This window comes from Jaculus jaculus, chromosome 19 (genome assembly GCF_020740685.1).
Source record: "Jaculus jaculus isolate mJacJac1 chromosome 19, mJacJac1.mat.Y.cur, whole genome shotgun sequence".
NCBI classification, from domain to species: Eukaryota; Metazoa; Chordata; class Mammalia; order Rodentia; family Dipodidae; genus Jaculus; species Jaculus jaculus.
The window spans coordinates 57,298,879-57,318,334 of NC_059120.1; the positions used below are offsets into that span (position 1 = coordinate 57,298,879).

The 19,456-nt window shown below is 47.4% G+C and overlaps 1 protein-coding gene across 1 annotated transcript in view; it reads left to right on the forward strand.

Moving 5' to 3' along the window:
- The first annotated feature begins 9,262 nt into the window (after window positions 1–9,262).
- Ints3 (integrator complex subunit 3) overlaps window positions 9,263–19,456 on the forward strand; it is a 52,949-nt gene continuing 42,755 nt past the window's right edge. The window contains exon 1 of the mRNA XM_004667195.2: window positions 9,263–10,039. Coding sequence (XP_004667252.1) covers window positions 9,899–10,039 — 141 coding nt within the window. The 5' untranslated portion in view covers window positions 9,263–9,898. The remainder of the gene's footprint in view (window positions 10,040–19,456) is intronic.

Here is a 19,456-nt window from a genome sequence, read left to right on the forward strand (position 1 = left end):
TGTCACTCTCAACACTCTCAAATAAATACAAAAAAAAAAAAAGAAATATACATTAAAAAATGCCTTTAATCCCAGTACTCAGGAAACAGGTAAGAAAGAGAATGGGTGCACCAGGGCCTCGAACCACTGCAAACAAACTCCAGACGCATGTGCCACCTTGCGCATCCAAATCACATGGACTCTGGGAAACTATACCTGGGTGTTTTGGCTTTGCAGGCAAGCATCTTAACTGCTGAGCCATCCCTCCACCCACACACACTTGTAAATAAACAAACAAGCAAACATCTCATGGGCTGGATGTGGTGGTCTCTGCCTCCATCTCAGCACCCTCCAGATGCTGAGGCAGGAAAATTGCTGTGAGTTTGAGGCCAGCCAGGGAAACACAGGGAGTCTTGTTTCAGAGAAGCAAAGCTAAGCTAAGCTAAACAAAACATCACCCCACAGTGGCTGGAGGAATGGCTCTGTGGCAGGAGCTTGCTCAAATGGGGAAGCACTGGGTTAGATGTCCAGTAACAGAAAAAGAAAGAGATGCAAAGCCATACTCAAAGCAGGAGGCTCAAAGGAAAGCTAGATAAAGCTTATGTACCCTACAGAGAAATTTAGGAGTCCTGGTGTGCGCTGGCAACAGACTGTGAGAGAAACCCATTGAGCAAAGGTTGTCTTTAAATGTTGCAGATAAAGTTTCCCAGGTAACACGCATCAGATGGCCGCTGGTGCTAATCTCTGTCTGGCCAGGGGTCATACCTTAGTCTCTCTCTCTCTCTCTCTCTCTCTCTCTCTTTTTTTTTTTTTTTTTTTTTGGTAGTGTTTCACTTTAGCTAAGGCTGGCCTGGAATTCACAATGATGTAGTCTCAGGGTGGCCTCCTACCTCTGCCTCCCAAGTGCTGGGATTAAAGAAGTGCGCCACCATACCCAGGCAGTTTCTTCTTCTTTTTTTTTGAGGTAGGGTTTCACTCTAGCTCAGGCTGACCTGGAATTCACTATGTAGTCTCAGGGTGGCCTTGAACTCATGGTGATCCTCCTACCTCTGCCTCCCGAGTGCTGGGATTAAAGGCGTGCGCCACCATGCCCGGCAGTTTCTTCTTTTTAAAATAGATCTTTCCTACATGGAGGAATGGAATACCACAGAGAAAGCTTACTGTTTTCTTCCTTACTTTTTTGAAATAAGGTCTCACCAGGTGTGGTGGCGCACACCTTTAATCCCAGCACTGGGACGCAGAAGTAGGAGGATTGCTGTGAGTTCAAGGTCACCCTGAGACTACATTGTGAATTCCAGGTCAGCCAGGGCTAGAGTGAGACCCTACCTTGAAAAACAAAAACCAACAAACCCCAAAACAAAAGTAAACCAAGATCTCATTCTGGGGTAGCCCAGGCTGTCCTAGAACTCACTATGTAACCCAGACTTGCCTCAAACTCACGGCAATCCTCCTGCCTCAGACTCTCCAGTGTTCGGATTGTAATGAGCCACCTTACCCTAGCTCTATTAAACTTCCTTGTGTATCAGTTTCATCACCTGTAAACTGGGGAACATAATATTTAATTTGTCAATGAATTAAACAGGCAAAGTTATTTGTCATGTTGCCTGCCATGTAGCAAGCCTTTGGTACACGTAAACACTTGTTTTACTGATAGTTACAGAAGATCAGAAGAGATTGCTTAGTGGTTAAAGCACTTGCCTGTCAAGTCTAAGGACCCATGTTCGACTCCTTAGTACAAGCTGGAGCATGAGTCTCGAGTTCATTTGTGGTGACTAGAAGCCCTGGCATGCCCATTCTCTCTCTCTCTTTCTCTGCCTCTTCCTCTCTCAAATAATAAATAAATAAATAAAATGTTTTAAAAATATCTGATCTGGGCTGGAGAGATGGCTTAGCAGTTAAGGCACTTGCCTGCGATGCCTAAGGACCCAGGTTCTATTCTCCAGGTCCCACCTAAGCCAGATGCACAAGGCGCCGCACACATCTGGAATTCGTTTGCAGTGGCTAGAGGCCCTGGCATGCCCATTCTCTCTCTCCCTCTATCTGTCTCTAATAAATAAAATAAATAAAATTATCCGGTCTGATATACTGATAATAATATAAGTTTGTTTCCTGCCAAAGTGCAAGTTTTAGAGAAGGGGGCGTATATTTCACTCGTGTGCATGTGTGTGGCGTATGCATATTTCACATGTGTGTGGTGTATGCACGAGTATGTTTCACTCGTGTGCATGTGTGTGGCGTGTGCATGAGTGCATTTCACTCGTGTGCATGTGTGTGGTGTGTGCATGAGTGCATTTCACTCATGTGCATGCTCATCTGTAGCTGGGGTAGATCGCTTGTGGAAGCCACCAGATCTTGTTTTGAGCCCGAGTCTTCTCCCTTTACTAATTACAGTGTCTATGGGCTCGAAAGATCCCTGCTCCTCTTCTGAACTAGCTTCCAGGTGCATGGGGCCAACAAGTCCAGCTGTTTTACATGAGATCTGGAAATTTGAACTTAGGCAGTCTCAGGCCCTTGTACCTGCATGCTTTAACCATTGAGCAATCTCTCCAGCCCATGTTTTTTAATCAGAGGGAGAAAGAGACAGGGAAAGAGAGAGAAGGAGGGAGAGGGAGAGAATTGGAGGGCCAGGGCCTCCAGCCACTGAACTCGACCTCCAGGTGCGTGCGCCCCCTTGTGGGCATGTGTAACTTTGTGCACGTCTTGCTTCTATGGGACCTGGAGAGCGAACATGAGTCTTTGGGCTTCGCAGGCAAGCTCCTAAACTGCTAAGCCATCTCTCCAGCCCTGTTGTTTTTAAAATAATAAGCACTATATCTGAATGGTGCCTATCTAATTATTATTATTATTATTATTATTATTATTATTATTATTGGTGGTGCTGGAGGATTGAGGTTAGATTAGTACTTGGGGAGGACTGAAGAGATGGCTCAATGGCAGTAAAGGTGTAATATGTATATATATACTGGACTGCTCCCCTTGTGCATCTGGCTAACGTGGGTCCTGGGGAATCGAGCTTTGAACCAGGGTCCTCAGGTTTCATAAGCAAGCGCTTAACTGCTAAGCCATCTCTCCAGTCCTTTTTTTTTTTTTGAGGTAGGGTCTTACTCTAGCACAGGCTGACCTGGAATTCCCTATGTAGTCTCAGGGTGGCCTTGAACTCACGGCAATCCTCCTATCTCAGCCTCCTGAGTGCTGGGATGAAAGGCATGTGCCACCATGCCCAGCTGTAATATATGTTTTTTTTTGTTTTTTTTTTTTTCAAGGAGAGAGAGATAGAGAGCTGGGAATTCCATGTCACCCTGGGCTAGAGTGAGATCCTACTTGATAAACCAAAAAGAGAAAGAGAGAGAGAAAGAGAGAGAGAGGGAGGGGGAGAATGTGCATGCCAGGGCCTCCCAGTCCAGTCACTGCAAAGGAACTGGAGACACAAGTGTCACTTTGTGCATCTTGTGCATCTGGCTTTACGTGGGTATTGGGAAATGAACTTGGGTCATTAGGCTTTGCAGGCAAGTGCTTGAACTACTAAAGCCAAGAAGTTTTTGTTTTTGTTTTTGATTTTTTTAAACAAAGTCTGATGGCCAGGGTTTGATTCCCCAGTCCCCACATAAAACCAGATGCACAAAGTGGCACATTCATCTGGAATTCATTTATAGTGCCAGAAGGCCCTGGCATGCCTACTCTCTCCCTCTTTCAATATATTTTTAAAAATTGTTTTGTTTATTATTTTTATTTATTTATTTGAGAGTGACAGACAGAGAGAGAGAAAGAGGCAGATAGAGAGAGGGAGAGAGAATGGGCACGCCAGGGACTCCAGCCACTGCAGACGAACTCCAGATGCGTGCGCCCCCTTGTGCATCTGGCTAACGTGGGTCCTAGGGAATCGAGCCTCAAACCAGGGTCCTTAGGCTTCACAGGCAAGCGCTTAACCACTAAGCCATCTCTCCAGCCCTCTTTCAATATTTTTATTTATTTATTTATTTATTTGGGAGAGAGAGAGAATGGGCACACCAGGCCAGGGCCTCCAGCCATTGCAAAGGAGCTCCAGACGCATGTGCCCCCTTGTGCATCTGGCTTACATAGGTTCTGGAGAGTCGAACAACGGGGATCCTTGGCTTTGTAGGCAAGCACCTTAGCCGCTAAGCCATCTCTCCAGCACTCACTGTCTCTTTATAAATAAATAATTAGAATGTGAAGTAATATCTCCCTGCAAAAGGGAGAGGTCCTGAAAGGAGTTGGCAAACAGCACTCTGGACTGGAGGCTTTCATATCTTTTTTTTTTTTTTGAGGTGGGGTGTCACTCTAACCCACCCTGACCTGGAATTTACTATATAGTGTTAGAGTCTCAGGGTGGCCTCAAACTCATGCCTCCTACCTCTGACTCCCGAGTGCTGGGATTAAAAGCGTGTGCCACCACGCCCGGCTGGAGCTTTTCATCTCTTAAGAGTGAGCCCAGGGCTGGAGAGATGGCTTAGCAGTGAAGGCACTTGCCTGTGAAAACTAAGGACCCAGATTCCATTTCCCAATGCCCACATTAAGCCAGATGCACAAGGCAGCACATGCGTCCGGAGTTTATTTGCAGGGGCTAGAAGTCTTGGTGTGCCCATCCTGTCTCATAACTAAATAAATTATTTAAAAAATATATATAAATAAATAAACCTTCAAAAAACAAAAATCCTTTAGGGGCTGGAGAGATGGCTTAGCAGTTAAAGTGCTTGCCTGAGAGGCCTAAGAACACAGGTTTGGTTTCCCAAGACCCACTAAGCCAGAGGCACATGGTGGCGCATGTGTCTGGAGTTCCTTTGCAGGTGCACCCATTCTCTCTCTCTCCCTCTCTCTCTCTTTCTCTCTCTTAAATAAATAAATAAATAAAATACACATTTTTAAAAAAAAAAATAAACCTTACCAGGCGTGGTGGCACACACTTTTAATCCCAGCACTCGGGAGGCAGAGGTAGGAGGATCACCGTGAGTTCAAGGCCACCCTGAGACTCCATAGTGAACTGCAGGTCAGCCTGGACTAGAGTGAGACCCTATCTCAAAAAACAAAAACAAACAAACAAAAAGAATGAGCCCAGTTGGCTCCTGGGCCTGTGTTGTTTAAGCATCAAGTTGGTATGAGCCTGGCTGGGTAATTTGAATGTACACAGGATACCCATACAGACTCAGAAAAAATTAAAAATCAAAACCCACAAAAGAAAAAGCCCGCGGCCAAAAGTCCCAGGAAGGAGGAAGAGCCAGGAAATGAGAAAAGAACAAAGGCTGGCGATCAGCCAACTTCTTGATGAGTCAGAGTGTTTTTGCAAGCAAGCACCTCTCATCACTGAGCCCGTCTCTGCAGCCCCTGTTCGGGTCCTTTTGGATTTTAGCTCCTAGACTTATATTTGTTCTTGGGGTTTATCATTGTGGAGTTCATTATCTAACCCCCTGTGTTCTTAGAGTTGACTAGTAGGTTTTTGTGGGTTCTTTTGTTTGTTTGTTTGTTTGTTTTGTTTTGTTTTTTCGAGGTAGGGTCTCACTCTACTCCAGGCTGACCTGTAATTCACTATGTAGTCTCAGGGTAGCCTCGAACTCATGGCGACCCTCCTACTTCTGCCTCCCAAGTGCTGGGATTAAAGGCAGGCGCACACCGGGCTTGACTCGTTTTGCCAAGACATGTAGATGTTTCCCTTTCCTTGGACCCATGACCCCCACTAGCTTCGTACAGAGTGAGGGATGCCTTTGCTCTAAATTCCTATCATTACTGAAGATTGAGCCCAAGGGTTAGCACATATCAGGCCTGTGCTCTGCCACTGAGTTCCCTTTGTTAAATTATTTATTTGTAAATACTTTATTTTTATTTATTAGACAGAAAGAGGGAAGGAGAGAGAGAGGAAACGGGCACACCAGGGCCATCAGCCATTGCAAACGAACTCCAGATGTGTGCGCCACCTTGTGCATCTGGCTAACGTGGGTCCTGGGGAATTGAACTTAGATCCTTTGGCTTTGTAGGTAAACGCCTTAACTGCTAAGCCATCCCTCTAGTCCTTCATTTACTTATTTTGGTTTTTTGAGGTAGAGTTTCACTCTAGTCCAGGCTGACCTGGAATTCACTCTGTATTCTCAGGATTTTTTTTTAAATTTTTATTAACATTTTCCATGATTATAAAAAAATATCCCATGGTAATTCCCTCCCTCTCCACCCCCACACCTCAGGATTTTTTTAAAAACTATCTTATTTATTTATTTGAGAGAGAGAGAGGAAGAGGCAGAGAAAAAGAGAGAATGAGTGCACCAGGGCCTCCAGCCACTGTAAACGAGCTCTAGACGCATGTATCCCCTTGTGCATCTGGCTTGCATGGGAATTGAGCTGGGGTCCTTAGGCTTTGCAGGCAAATGCCTTAACTGCTGAGCCATTTCCCCAGCCCAGGATTTAAAATTTTTATTTTACTTTTTTTTTTTAAATATTTTACTTATTTGACAGAGAAAGGAGAGGGAGAGAGAAAGACAGAGAGGGAGGGAGAGAGAGACAGAAAGAATGGATATGCCAGGGCCTCTAGCCACTGCAAATAAACTCCAGGTGCATGATCCCCTGTGAGCTCCTAGCTTACGTGGGATCTGGAGTATTGAACCTGGATCCTTAGGCTTTGCAGGCAAGCACTTTAACTGTTAAATCATCTCTCCAGCCCCCTTCGCTAGATTTTTAAAACATTGATTTATGAGAGAGAATAGGCATACCAGCGTTTCCTGCCCCTGTAAATGAATTCCAGATGCATGCACCACTTTGTGCATCTGGTTTTACATGGGTACTGGGGAATCAAACCTAGGCAGTCAAGCTTTGCAAGCAAGGGCCTTTAACCACTGAGCCATCTCTCCAGCCCTGTTACTTTACTTTTGCTTCTGAATAAAATCTTGCACAGCTGGGCCTTTAATCCCAGCACTTGGGAGGCGGAGGGAAGATCACCATGAATCAAGGTCATCTTTTTTTTTCAAATTTTTATTAACAACTTCCATGATTATAAAAAATACAAGGTCAACTTGATACTACATAATTGTGGCGAGCGTGAAATTAAGTAGTCGAGAAGTGAGTGTGTTGAATCAGTGTCCAAACTTTATTCACTTCACACATCAAACAATTTAAGTCAAAATCCTCCTATCCTAACCTCTCAACTTTAGCCTAGCCCGGAGGCAGCTCACCAGCAGGGACTCTTGGCCTGTGGGTGGTGGTATTTGGGCCAATTGTTCTCCTTTTCTGTCCTTAAGTCAACTCCAGCCATGGCTCCCACGGGCCACGGGCTGCCTGGGTCCTGTGGAGTGTGACGTGGACTCTGCCTGAGTTGAGAGCTTCTTCAGCTTTTCATGTTTTTGTTTGTTTGTTTGTTTTGGTTTTGTTTTTTCGAGGTAGGGTATCACTGTAGCCCAGGTTGACCTGGAATTCACTATGTAGTCTCAGGGTGGCCTCGAACTCATGGCGATCCTCCTACCTCTGTCTCCCCAGTGCTGGGATTAAAGGCGTGGGCCACCATGCCCGGCTTTTTCGTGGGTTTTTATGCTCTTCTTTTCCAGTCCTTATCCATGGTTCTGATAACCACCTTAGGGTTAGATCATTTGCATATCGGTGCACAGCTGGCTGTGGTTGTGGCCTCTGGTTGCCATGGTGATTACGCCATTGCTAGGTGAGAGCCTCAGCTCCTAACTTCAGTGAATTCCAAGTCAGCCTGGGCTAGAGTGAAACCCTATTGGGGGGGGAGAAATAAGAAAGAAAAAGGGGGGAAGGACGGAAGAGATGGCTTAGCCGTTAAGTGGTTGCCTGTGAAGCCCAAGAACCATGGTTCGAGGCTCGATTCCCCAGGACCCAGTTAGCCAAATGCACAAGGGGGCACATGTGTCTGGGGTTCGTTTGCAGTGGCTGGAGGCCCTGGCACACCCGTTTTCTCTGTCTCTTGCTCTCTGTCACTCTCAAATAAATAAATAAAAATAAACGAAAAATTTTTTAAAAAGAAGGAAAAAGGGGTGGAGGGATGGCTTAGAGGTTAAGGAGCTTGCACACAAAGCCAAAGGACCTAGGTTCGATTCCCCAGGACCCATGTAAACCAGACGCACAAGGTGGCTCAAGTGTCTGGAGTTTGTAGTGGCTGGAGGCTCTGGCGTACCCATTCTCTCTGACTCTAAAATGAATAAATAAATACAAAAATAAAAATGTCAAAAACAAGCCGGGCGTGGTGGTGCGTGCCTTTTAATCCGAGCACTTGGGAGACAGAGGTAGGTGGGTGGATAGCTGTGAATTCAAGGCCACTTTGAGACTACATAGTGAATTCCAGGTCAGCCTCGGTTGAAGTGAGACCCTACCTCGAAAAAACAAAACAAAACAAAAAAAGTAGAAATGGACTCATACAATCAGCCCCATCGCGTTCACAACAAATCATACGCATTCCCACGTTTCCCCTGGATTATGGTAAAAGTACAATTGACTTCTGTGAAATTTGCCAATCCCATACACATAGGGAAGTTAGATTTATCATACAGAAATTCCTTTTTATTAAAGCTAGTAATAACAGGGCGTGCTGGTGCACTCCTTTAATCCCAGCACTAGGGAGGCAGAGGTAGGAGGATCATCGTGAGTTCGCGGCCAACCTGAGACTACACAGTGAATTCCAGGTCAGCCTGGGCTAGAGTGAGACCCTACCTCGAAAGACCAAAAAATAAAAAAAAATAATAAAAACTAGTGGTAGTAGTAGCAGCACGATTCTGATCATGTGGATTTTTGGGATCAATGCCCTTTTCCTTCCAAGTCTGACAAATTGCAGACCACAGCGCACACGCCACGGGCGTGGATGCACTCTGGGTCCCGGAAGCCGGGGCTCCACTGCCGCGAGGGCATTTGCTGTGGCATTAACTTAGAGAGCTGCGCCTCCGTTCCTTCTCCTGCATTGTCTTTTCGGCTTCTCAGAACACCACACCGCGCACAGCGCTCCATTCCAAAAGACGCCAGAACCCGGTAGGGCGCCGAGGGGAAGCGTCGCGCATGCGCGCGTGGCTGGGCGCAGGCGCACTCCGTCATTTTCCGGATCTTCACCTTCCCCTCCCGCGTTCAGAGCAACAGAGCTGTGATTGGACGCTCTAGCTGTCCATCACACTAGGCTCATATAATTGGCGGCTGGGGGCGGGGGATAAAGGCCAATGGGCGGTAGAGCCTCCCACGCCCCCGCCCGCTCACTGGCGGAAGCCGCCGCTATTGGCGGACGCCCGGGCACGGTGACTGCTCACTTCCGGCGCGGCCCCGCGGCGACGCTCGCGCTCCCCTCCTCCCCTCCTGCTCCAGCCTGCCCGCCCCGCGCCCTTCCACCATGGCCGCCTGTGTGTGGTGCGGGCCGAAACTGGTGCTCCGTGTCTTCCCGTAGCGCTACCGCCTCATCCTCATCCTCATCCCCCGGGGGGGGGGCGGGTGGTCAGAGACACAGGGGCCGCGGTTCTCCCCTCATCACCACCACCCCCGCCTCGGGGCGCCAGCCGGGAAGGACTCCTTCCCCTCCACGGTGCAGTGGGAGAAACTTACGGGTTTTTGTTGCCTTCCCCCCCCCCCTTCTTGCTAAGCCTGGAAACTAAAAAAAGAAAAAACAAGAGGCGGTGGTGGGGGGAAAGGCTTGCTGGACTCCCCCCTCCTCAGTGGGGCGCAGACCTCCCAGCTACCGTCCTCAGGAGCCAGAGCTCCGCAGGCCGCCCCCCAGCCCAGCCCAGCCCGAGGGAGCCCGAGGCCTGTCCGCGTGGAGGGGGGGCGTGCAGAGAGCAAGGCCGCCCGTGCCCGCCCTGGGCACCCACCTGCCCCAGCTTGCCCCTCTCAGCCCCATCTCCCGAGGACTTTTTGCACACGCCCACCCCCTTGACCTTCCTCCCCCCGCGCCCCCCAGCCTCCCTGCCACCCCCACCGCCTCCTGGCTGCAGCCATGGAGTTACAGAAGGGAAAGGGGGCAGCCGCCCCTGCTGCTTCAGGAGCAGCGGGAGGAGGAGGAGGAGGAGGAGGAGCCCCAGGAGGGGGGAGGCTGCTACTTTCAACCAGTTTGGATGCCAAGGATGAGTTAGAGGAGGTAGGTGTGGGGGGAAGGGGAAGGGAAGCTAAGAAATTGGGTTGAGGAGGGATACGGGGTGGGGGCGGGGAGAAGAGGCCTGCAAGGTTTTGTTTTGTGTTTTGTTTTTTTTTCCTTCTTCCTAAGGCAGCACAAAACTATTGCTCTAGCTTCCTGCTCCTGGAGGTAGAAGTGTGAGCCAATTTCCTGGACAGTTGTCATAGTAACAGCAGCCGCTTGGGTGAAAAGAAAGAGTGGAGGGTGTTGGTTACCGAAGGGGTGTAGCACCTACAACTTGTACCCTGTTGAAGATGTTGAGTAGAAACATAACGTGTTTGTATAGGATGGTGCCCCAGAGTTGATAGCTTCCTGCTGCGTACTAGCCCCTCTGGTTAGATGGTACCATTAACTTCGTGGAGACAAAACTGGTTGCCAGCGAAATTTTTTGGTTCTTTTCGAGGTAGGGTCTCACGCTAGCCTAGGCTGACCTGGAACTCTGTAGTTCCAAGCTGGCCTCGAACTCACAGTAGTTTGTCCTGCCTCCGCCTCCTGAGTGCTGGGATTAAAGGCCACCACACCCTCGCCCCAGCGATTTCGATCTGAGTACTTAGAATGGATTGAGGTGTAAAAGTATGCCCATACAAAGCTTATTAATTAAAAAAAAAACTGTAAAAGTATTTGGTTTGGTAACATCGGCAGTGGCAGTGGCATGAGGCAAGGCCATGACCTGAATGGAAATTTGGAGGTGAGGGACCTAACGGTTCTTTTTCTTTATTTTATTTTCTTTATTTATTTTTCTTTGGTTTTCCGAGTTAGGGTCTCACTCTAGCTCAGGCTGACCTGGAATTCACTATGTAGTCTCATGGTGGCCTTGAACTCTTGGCGATCCTCCTACCTCTGCCTCCCAAGTGCTGGGATTAAAAGCGTGCGCCACCATCACCACGACCGGCTTCTGAACTGTTTTTAAAAGCTCCCTCAGCTCACTGGTTATCCAGGAACGGAGTTAGTAAACCAACAGGGTCTTGCCTGTCACTGGTCATCTCCCCGCCACACTTTGTCATAAAGGTGTGTTAGAGGGTAGGCAGGTGAAACTATGCATTTGAAAAAAAAAAAAGGAAATTTCCAGATGTAGTCTCTCATGCGCATAATCTCAGCACTTAGATGGTGGAGCGGGGTGGGGGGCCTGTGTGTGTGTGTGTGGGGGGGAGATGGAAATATCTCCAGCTGGGATTACCCACCAAGGTCCTTTCTCTCAAAACAAAGAACAGAAAGAAAAGAAATTGTTAGCTCAAATTCACGATGGATGGTGGAGCACAAATGCAAAAGTGAACTTTATTCCTTAAGAGGAGCCTGCGTGGCACCTCTGCTTTATCCACCACACTTGTCTCTGCAGTGTGGCTTGCTGTTATGCCTTCTCTTTACAAACCAGTGTGCATTTAAAACTGGACTTATTTACTTAAAAACTTTTTTATTTGAGAGAGAAAATGGGTGTGACGGGGTCTCTAGCCATTGCAAACAACTCCCGACACATGTACCGCCTTGTGTATCTGGCCTAATGTGGACACTGGGAAATCGAATCCCAGTCCTTAGTCTTTACAGGCAAGTGTCAACCACTGAACCATCCCTCCAGGCCCCTCCCCCTTTTCTTTCTTGAGGTAGGTTCTCCCTTTAGCCTAGGTTGACCTGGAATTCATCTTGAGTGGCTTCGAGCTCAGTGATCCTCTGAGTGCCGCCTCCCAAGTGTTGGGATTAAAGGTGTGCGCTGACACCCCTGTGTCCTTAGGCTTTGAAGGCCACCCATTTCCTCAGTCCCTATTTTTGTTTTTATCAGCTAAAATAGGTATTAGTTAGGAATATAAAAAGTACTTCTAATCTGGGTGTGGTGGCAAGGGTTTGTAATCCCAAATCAGGAGAGGCTGAGACAAAGCTTAGTACAAGTTCAAGGCTAGCCTGGACCACTTACACTCCACTAACTCTTTTTTTCTTGGTTACTTAAAGAAATGCTCCCCCCACCTTTTTTTTTTTAAAATCATTTATTTATTTATTTGACAGAGAGAATGGGAGGGAGAGAAAATGGGCACGCCAGGGCCTCTAGCCACTGCAGATGAACTCCTGGTGCTTGCGCCACTGTGTGCATATGGCTAACATGGGTCCTGGGGAATCGAACCTGAGTCCTTTGGCTTTGCAGGGAAACACCTGAACCACTAAGCCACCCCTCCAGCCCTTTATTTTGGGGGGTTGGGGTCTTAGATAGTCTCACTGTGTAGACCTGGCTGTAGCCTGGGTCACTTCTATTGTCAAGCACTGAGCCCTGTGTCCTAGGGGCCTGAAGAGATGGCTTAGTGGTTAAAGCACTTGCATGCATAAGCCAGATGCATAGGTTGGTGCACGAGTCTGGAGTTTGTTTGCAGTAGCTGGAGGCCCTTCTGTGCTCATTCTCTCTCTTTATCTGCCTCTTTCTCTTTCCCTACCTCCAATAAATAAATTTTTTTTTTTAAAAAGAAAAGAAAATCCACAGTTGACCTCCTTTGATCCTTGCCACTGAGGGGATGCAGGCGATGGTGGAGATCTGTCTGTGCTCCCATCCCGATGACTGCGGGAGCATTGTGCCTCTGGTTGTTCAGCTTCCTGTGCTGAGCAGAGTGCAGAGGGCTTTGCCAGGGAGAGACCACAAAACAGAGAGGAAGCACTTACTACTATTATTATTATTATTTATTTTCAGTTTTTGGTTTTTGGGGGTAGGGTCTCTCTTTAGCCCAGGCTGACCTGGAATTCACTCTGTATTCTCAGCATAACCTCGAACTCATGGCAAGCCTCCTACCTCTGCCTCCCAAGTGCTGGGATTAAAGGCATGTGCCACCATGCCCAGCTTATTTTTAATTTAATTTATTTATTTGGGGGAGAGAAACAGAACGAGCACACCAGGGCCTCCATCATCCTCAAACAATCTTCAGATGCATGCTCCACCTGTGCATCTGGCTTACATGGGTCCTGGGGAATCGAACCTGGGTCCTTTGGCTTTGTAGGGAAGCACCTTAACCTCTAAGCCATCCCTCCAGCTCTTTTATTTTTATTTTTTATTTTTTGCTCTTTTGACTCAGAATGAACTTTCAACTTTCCAGGGAGAAGAGAGAGGGAGGAAGAGCTAATATATTTTCTATTTTTTCCTTTCTGGTCTCCTTCACAGTGTAGGTGTCTCCCAGTGTATCTCAGGCAGTTCCCCTGTCCTCAACTTTTCCTTCTTTGCCCTTTGTCCTTTAGCATCTGAATTTTCCAGCAAACTTGCCATATAATTTTTCCCCTCATGGGTGTAGCTCTGTTGGCCTCACTAGACCAGGGTGTCTAAGGGTCAAGGCTTAGCAGTCTCTGAGTCTTCCTACAGATCTCTGCAGATAGAAGTTATCAAAACCTGTTATTGACCATCTGACTTCCTGTTTGGGCTAGGTAACTTTCCATTTCCAAATAGAGGTAGTTTTCTGATTATATGCTTAGTATTGAGTCTGATAGGAAAGTTAGATGGGAGGGGGACCCTAGGTGTGCTGTCCAGAGCTTACCATACAAAGACGGGAAGTAGCCCAAGAAGGTTAGGGTAGTGAGGAGAGGTCACTGTAGTTGAATGTGACTGCACAAAGAAAGCCCGTTAGAGGCCTGGAGGATGAAGTGTGGACAAAATTATTCTGGTCAGAGGCTGTGACTCTTCTATCCTAGGGAGTGTTTGTTGTATCTTTTCTTCTCTTTGGCCTCATTCTTTCCTCCCTTTGAAGGCAGAAGTCTTTTTATCCATCCCCATCCCAATTTGGGGAGGAATGAGATAAAAATAGTGCAGCGATTGGAGAGCTTAGAACATGTAGTTCCTAACCTCATGGGCCTTTCACGCATCCTGGTTGTTCTCTGCCAAGGAGGGACTAGTCACTTTCATGTCAGCCTGAAAGCAGGAACTGTGGCCCACAGAAGTCAGGGTGTCTTGAAGTGGTGGATAGAGTTTATGTATGTTCTGGCTGGTTTTACCAAGGGATAATTCATCCCACGGGAGAAATCTCCCGGGGACCCGGGGATGGGCTTTGAGTTGTTTCTAATTATTTCTCCCTTAAATCATCATTTCACATGCGTGTGACCCTTGGTTGTCGAATATAGGTCGTCAGTTGGAATCTGAGGGCCTCTATTGCAGGTCTGTGAGCATGACAGAATGCAAGCTGCCTGAGCCCCTTCAGCCGGCTCTGTGTTCGTGGTCAGGAGGAAGGGCTGGCTACACTTAGAGCCCAGTGCGCTCAACAGCTGCTGCTTTCACTGGTGTGAGGCTGGATTGTGCAGGTTGGAGCAGATTTTCTTTCTTTCTTTTTTTGTTTTTTTGTTTTATTTGTTTTTCGAAGTAAGGTCTCACTCTAGCCCAGCCCTGGCTGACCTGGAATTCACAATGTATCCTCAGGGTGGCCTCGAACTCATGATGATCCTCCCACCTCTACCTCCCAAGCACTGGGATTAAAGGCGTGCACCACCATGCCCGGCTCTGCAAATTTTCTTTTTCAAAAACAATAAAAAAGGTCCTTCAAGGCCACCCACAGTACACTATACACTTCACTTGATTGAGGAGGAGAGATTAGAAGGATCATTCTAATTTGAATCTCCAACTTCCATCTGCAGCTTCATGTACATACCAGTAAGCAGGAAGGTCTCCTCCTTGTCCCCACTGCTGTTGTGATGGTCGTCAGGGCCAGGGAGTTTTCGCATTAGAAAAATGACTTCCAGGGCTCCCAGAGAAGCTGTCCTCTCCGCGCTCTGAGGCGCTGTCATTGTAAGGAGTCCTACCTTTCCTTTGGCTCTTACATTCTTTCCGCCACCTCTTCCGCAATAGACCCTGAGCCTTGGAAGGTGTGATCGAGATGTTACTCAGTACTCCAATCAGTTCTTTCCAGCACCATGATAACTTCTGAGTCGTCCCAAGTCTTTTTGTAAAATTATTTATTATTTATTTACTTGAGAGAGAGGGAGAGAAAGAAGCAGACAGAGAGGGAATGGGTGCACCAGGGCCTCTAGCTACCACAAAAACTCGAGACTCATGGTTACCTAGTACATCTAGCCCTTGTGGGTATTGGGTTATAGAACCTGGGTTCCCAGGCTTTGCAGGGAAGCGCCTTAGCCACTAAGCTGTCTCTCCAGTCTCCCCCTTTTTTGTGTGTGTGTTTTGAGGTAGGGTCTTGCTCTAGCCCAGGTTGACCTGGAATTCACTATGTAGTGTCAGGGTGGCCTCGAACCCTTGCAATCCTTCTACCTCCACCTCCTGAGTACTGGGATTAAACATGTGTGCCTGGGTCCCCCTTTTTTTCTTTCTTTCTTTCTTTCTTTCTTTCTTTTTTTTTGGTCTTTCGAGGTAGGATCTCACTCCAGCTCAGGCTGACCTGGAATTCACTATGGAGTCTCAGGGTGGCCTCAAACTCACGGTGATCCTCCTACCTCTGCCTCCCGAGTGCTGGGATTAAAGGCGTGCGCCACCACACCTGGGTTTTCCCTTTTTTCTTTTAAACAGGGTCTCTCTCACATAGCTCAGGCTGGCCTTAAACTCCTGATCCTCCTACCTCTACCTCCCAAGTACTAGAATTACAGGCCTACACCACTGTGCCTAGTTTTGGACATGTAACTTTTATATTATAGTCCAGGAAGAGTGGAAAGGACTGTCCGTCACGTGTCTTACCTCATCGAGTTTGTAAACTCATTCCAAGGCTGTGCTGCTACTTTCTGCATCCTTTGTGGAGCCTCCGTCTTTCAAGAGGCCTTTTTTCTCCTTGGCTGGGCAGTGACCCATAAAATTGACTCAGACTTCTGAGCAGAGCTTAGAACATTGGGGAGGAGCCTAGAGAAGCTTTGCTCAACTCAAGGTCTTGTGAATATTACATTACAGCCAGAGCCGTGGCCAGCCCATAGGGGATGCAGCCAACTTTTCAGGCTCGGTACAGGGTCCATCAGTCAGGCCTCCTCCCCTTCTCTTTCTCGTCTCTTAAAGGCCACCATTTACAGAGGGTGATCAGGAGAGGAGGCTTTTTACATAGTCGGGGCTTATCCATACCCTGTGGTAGGGGAGCTTTGAGGAATCTTCAATTTTTTTTAAAGATTTTATTTTTTATTTGTTTACTAGAGACAGAGAGTGAGTGAGAATGGGCACGCCAGGGCCTCTAGCCACTCCAAACGAACTCCAGACACATGTGCTGCCATGTGCATCTGGCTTACGTGGGACCTAGAGAATCAAACCTGGGTCCTTAGGCTTTGCAGGCAAGCACCTTAACTGCTAAGCCATCTCTCCAGCCTTTATTTATTTTTGGTTTTCTGAGCTAGGGTCTCACTTTAGCACAGGCAGACCTGGAATTCACTATGTATTCTCAGGGCGGCCTCGAACTCACGGTGATTCTACTTCCTCTGCCTCTCAGTGCTGGGATTAAAGGCATGTGCCACTACGCCCGGCTATTTACTTATTTTTAATTTTATTTATTTGAGAGAACGAGAGAGGCAAAGAGGCAGAGAGAGAGAGAAAGAATGGGTGTGCCAGGGCTTCCAGCCATTGCAGACTCCAGATGCATGCGCCACTTTGTGCATCTGGCTTATGTGGGTACTGGGGAATCGAACCAAGGACCCTTGGTTTTGCAGGCAAATACCTTAACCACTAAGCCATCTCTCCAGCCCCTATTTTTTTCTTTTTTCTTTTTTAATTAGTGTGTATGCACATGGAGAACAGTGCTGGAGTATTGGTCCTCTCCTTCCCACTTGTTTGAAGAGTTGCTCTCTTGTTTGCTGTTGGGGAGAACAGATTAAATGGCCCTGAGCATCTGCCTTTACATGGGTACTGGGGAATTGAACCTGGGCTTTCAGGCTTTGCAAGCAACTGCCTTTACCCTCTAAGCCATCTCTTTAGACCCTCCTTTTTTTTTTTTTTTGAGGTAGGGTCTCACTCTAGTTCAGGCTGACCTGGAATTCACTATGTAGTCTCAGGGTGGCCTTGAACTCATGGCAATCCTCCTACCTCTGCTTCCCAAGTGCTGGGATTAAAGGCGTGCGCCACCACGCCCAGCTGTTTGAGGAATCTTTAAGGACATACCATGAGAGGAAGGAGCGCTGGAGCATAGTGGCTGGGGTCTTTAATCCCAGCCCTGGAAAGGCTAGAGCGGGGCAGTGGACCAGGATTCAGTACTGGGGCGGGGACTAGGAATCTGGTCCTCATGGTTTATATTTGTGCAAGTGTTGAGCTTCTCAACTCTTCACAGACTGAATGGTTTTAATTCAACTGAGGTTGTATGCTTGGTGCTTCTCAATCCTAGAGCAACTTTGTGTTATAGTCATTATCTCTATTTTTCAGATAAAACCTGAGGCTTAGAGGCTAAATAACTGACCCAAGATAAGGCTAGGCTGACCAGTTCCTCTCCATTGTGCCTTCTGTTAGTTTACCTGGCCAGCTGCTGCTCAACTGCTTCTCTCCGTGCTTGCTTCAGAGATGTTTCTTCTGCAGCAGCTTTGAAAGCTGAGGAGGCTGGACTGCAGCTTCTCCACCATCTCTCTCCAGTCTCTGATACCTATCTTGAGTAGAAAAGATTTTATTCATTTATTACTTTATTTTTTGTTGGGGAGGGAGGGCAGAGAGAGACAGAAAGAGAGAAGTGATACGCCAGGGCCTCAACCACTGAAGAACTCCAGATGCTTTCACCACCTAGTGGCCATGTGCCACCTTGCATTGGCCTCACTTTTGTATGTCTGGCTAACATGGGGTCTGGAGAGAGATTGAACATGGGTCCCCAGACTTCACAGGCAAGGGCCTTAACCGCTAAGCTGTCTCTCCAGCCTGAAAAGGAGATTTTAAAAGAGAGGAAACCCGGCCTGAGGATGTTCCTTCTCTTTTTATGTAGGAGCTGAACTGGATAGTGATGGACCTCTGAGCTCTCAGGTCAGGAAAGTCACACTCAGCTTTCTTTCATGTGATCTCACAGTTCCTTTTCACAAGTACACGGGTGCTATTTATTAAGACCAGACCTGCTGATCTGACCTAATTTGGAAGCTAGACCTCAGGTTGGAGGTAAAATTGTCAGCTTCAAACCCAGGCAGCGTTAGGGTTGTTTCAGGTTAAAGTCGCAGCCATTGGAGCTTCCTGCCTTAACACAGTTTTACCCTGAGCCACCTTGGGCTCTTCCCCAGTGCGGGCCTAGATGGTGTTGGGAGTGGTGGGCAGCAGAGAAATGCACACAGACTTCTTTCCCGTTGTCTCTATTTGTTCTTTCCTCAAAATGTGACAGAACCACTTGTCAGCAAGTTTTTATTTATCTGAGAGAGAAAGAAACAGAGAGAGTGAGTATAGATGTACCAGGACCTCCTGCCACTGAAAACAAACTGTAGATACAAGCACCACTTTGTGCATCTGGCTTTATGTGGGTACTAGGGAATCGAACCTGAGCCATCAGACTTTGCACGCAAGCACCTTTAACCAGTGAACCATCTCTACAGCCCAAGATTTTGGTTTTCGGTTTTAAATATTTTATTTTATTTATGTATTTATAAGAGAGAGAGAGAGAGAGAGAATAGACACTCCAGGGCTATAGACACTGCAGATGAACTGCAGATGCAGGCACCACCTTGTACATCTGGCTTTATATGGGTACTAGGAAATTGAACCTGGGTCCATAATAGGTTTACAGGTAAGGGCCTTTAATTCTTTTGTTTGTTTGTTTGTTTTTCTGAGGGGGGGGTTTCTCTCTCTAGCCCAGGCTGAGTTGGAATTAATTATATAATCTCAGGACGCCCTTGAACGCATGACAATCATCCTGCCTCTGCTTCCCACGTTCTGGGATTAAAGGCATGCACCACAACACCTAGCCTTTTTTTCTTTTTCTTTTAAAATACTTTATTTTGGGGCTGGAGAGATGGCTTAGTGGTTAAGCCTAAGGACCCCAGTTCACAGTTCAGTTCCCCAGGACCCGTGTAAGCCAGATGCACAAGGTGGTGCATGCACCTGGAGTTCGTTTGCAGTGGCTGGAGGCTCTGCTGCGCCCAATCTCTCTATCTCTTTCTCTATCTGTGGCTCTCAAGTAAATAAAAATAAAAAATATTTTATTTTTATTTATTTATTTGAGAAAGAGGGAGAGAGAGAAAAAGAGGCAACTGCTGCAAACAAACTCCAGACACATGCCTCACCTTGTACATCTGGCTCACGTGGGTCTTGGGGAGTTGAACCTGGGTCCTTTGGCTTTGCTGGCAAGTGCCTTAACCACTAAGCCATCTCTCCAGCTCTCTTTTTTGTTTTTGTTTTTGGAGGTAGGGTCTCACTAGCCCAGGCTGACCTGGAATTCACTCTGTAGTCTTAGGGTGGCCTTGAACTCTCGGCGATCCTTCTACCTCTGCCTCCCGAGTGCTGGGATTAAAGGCATGTGCTACCACACCTGACTTTAAAAAAAATTTTTTTAAATG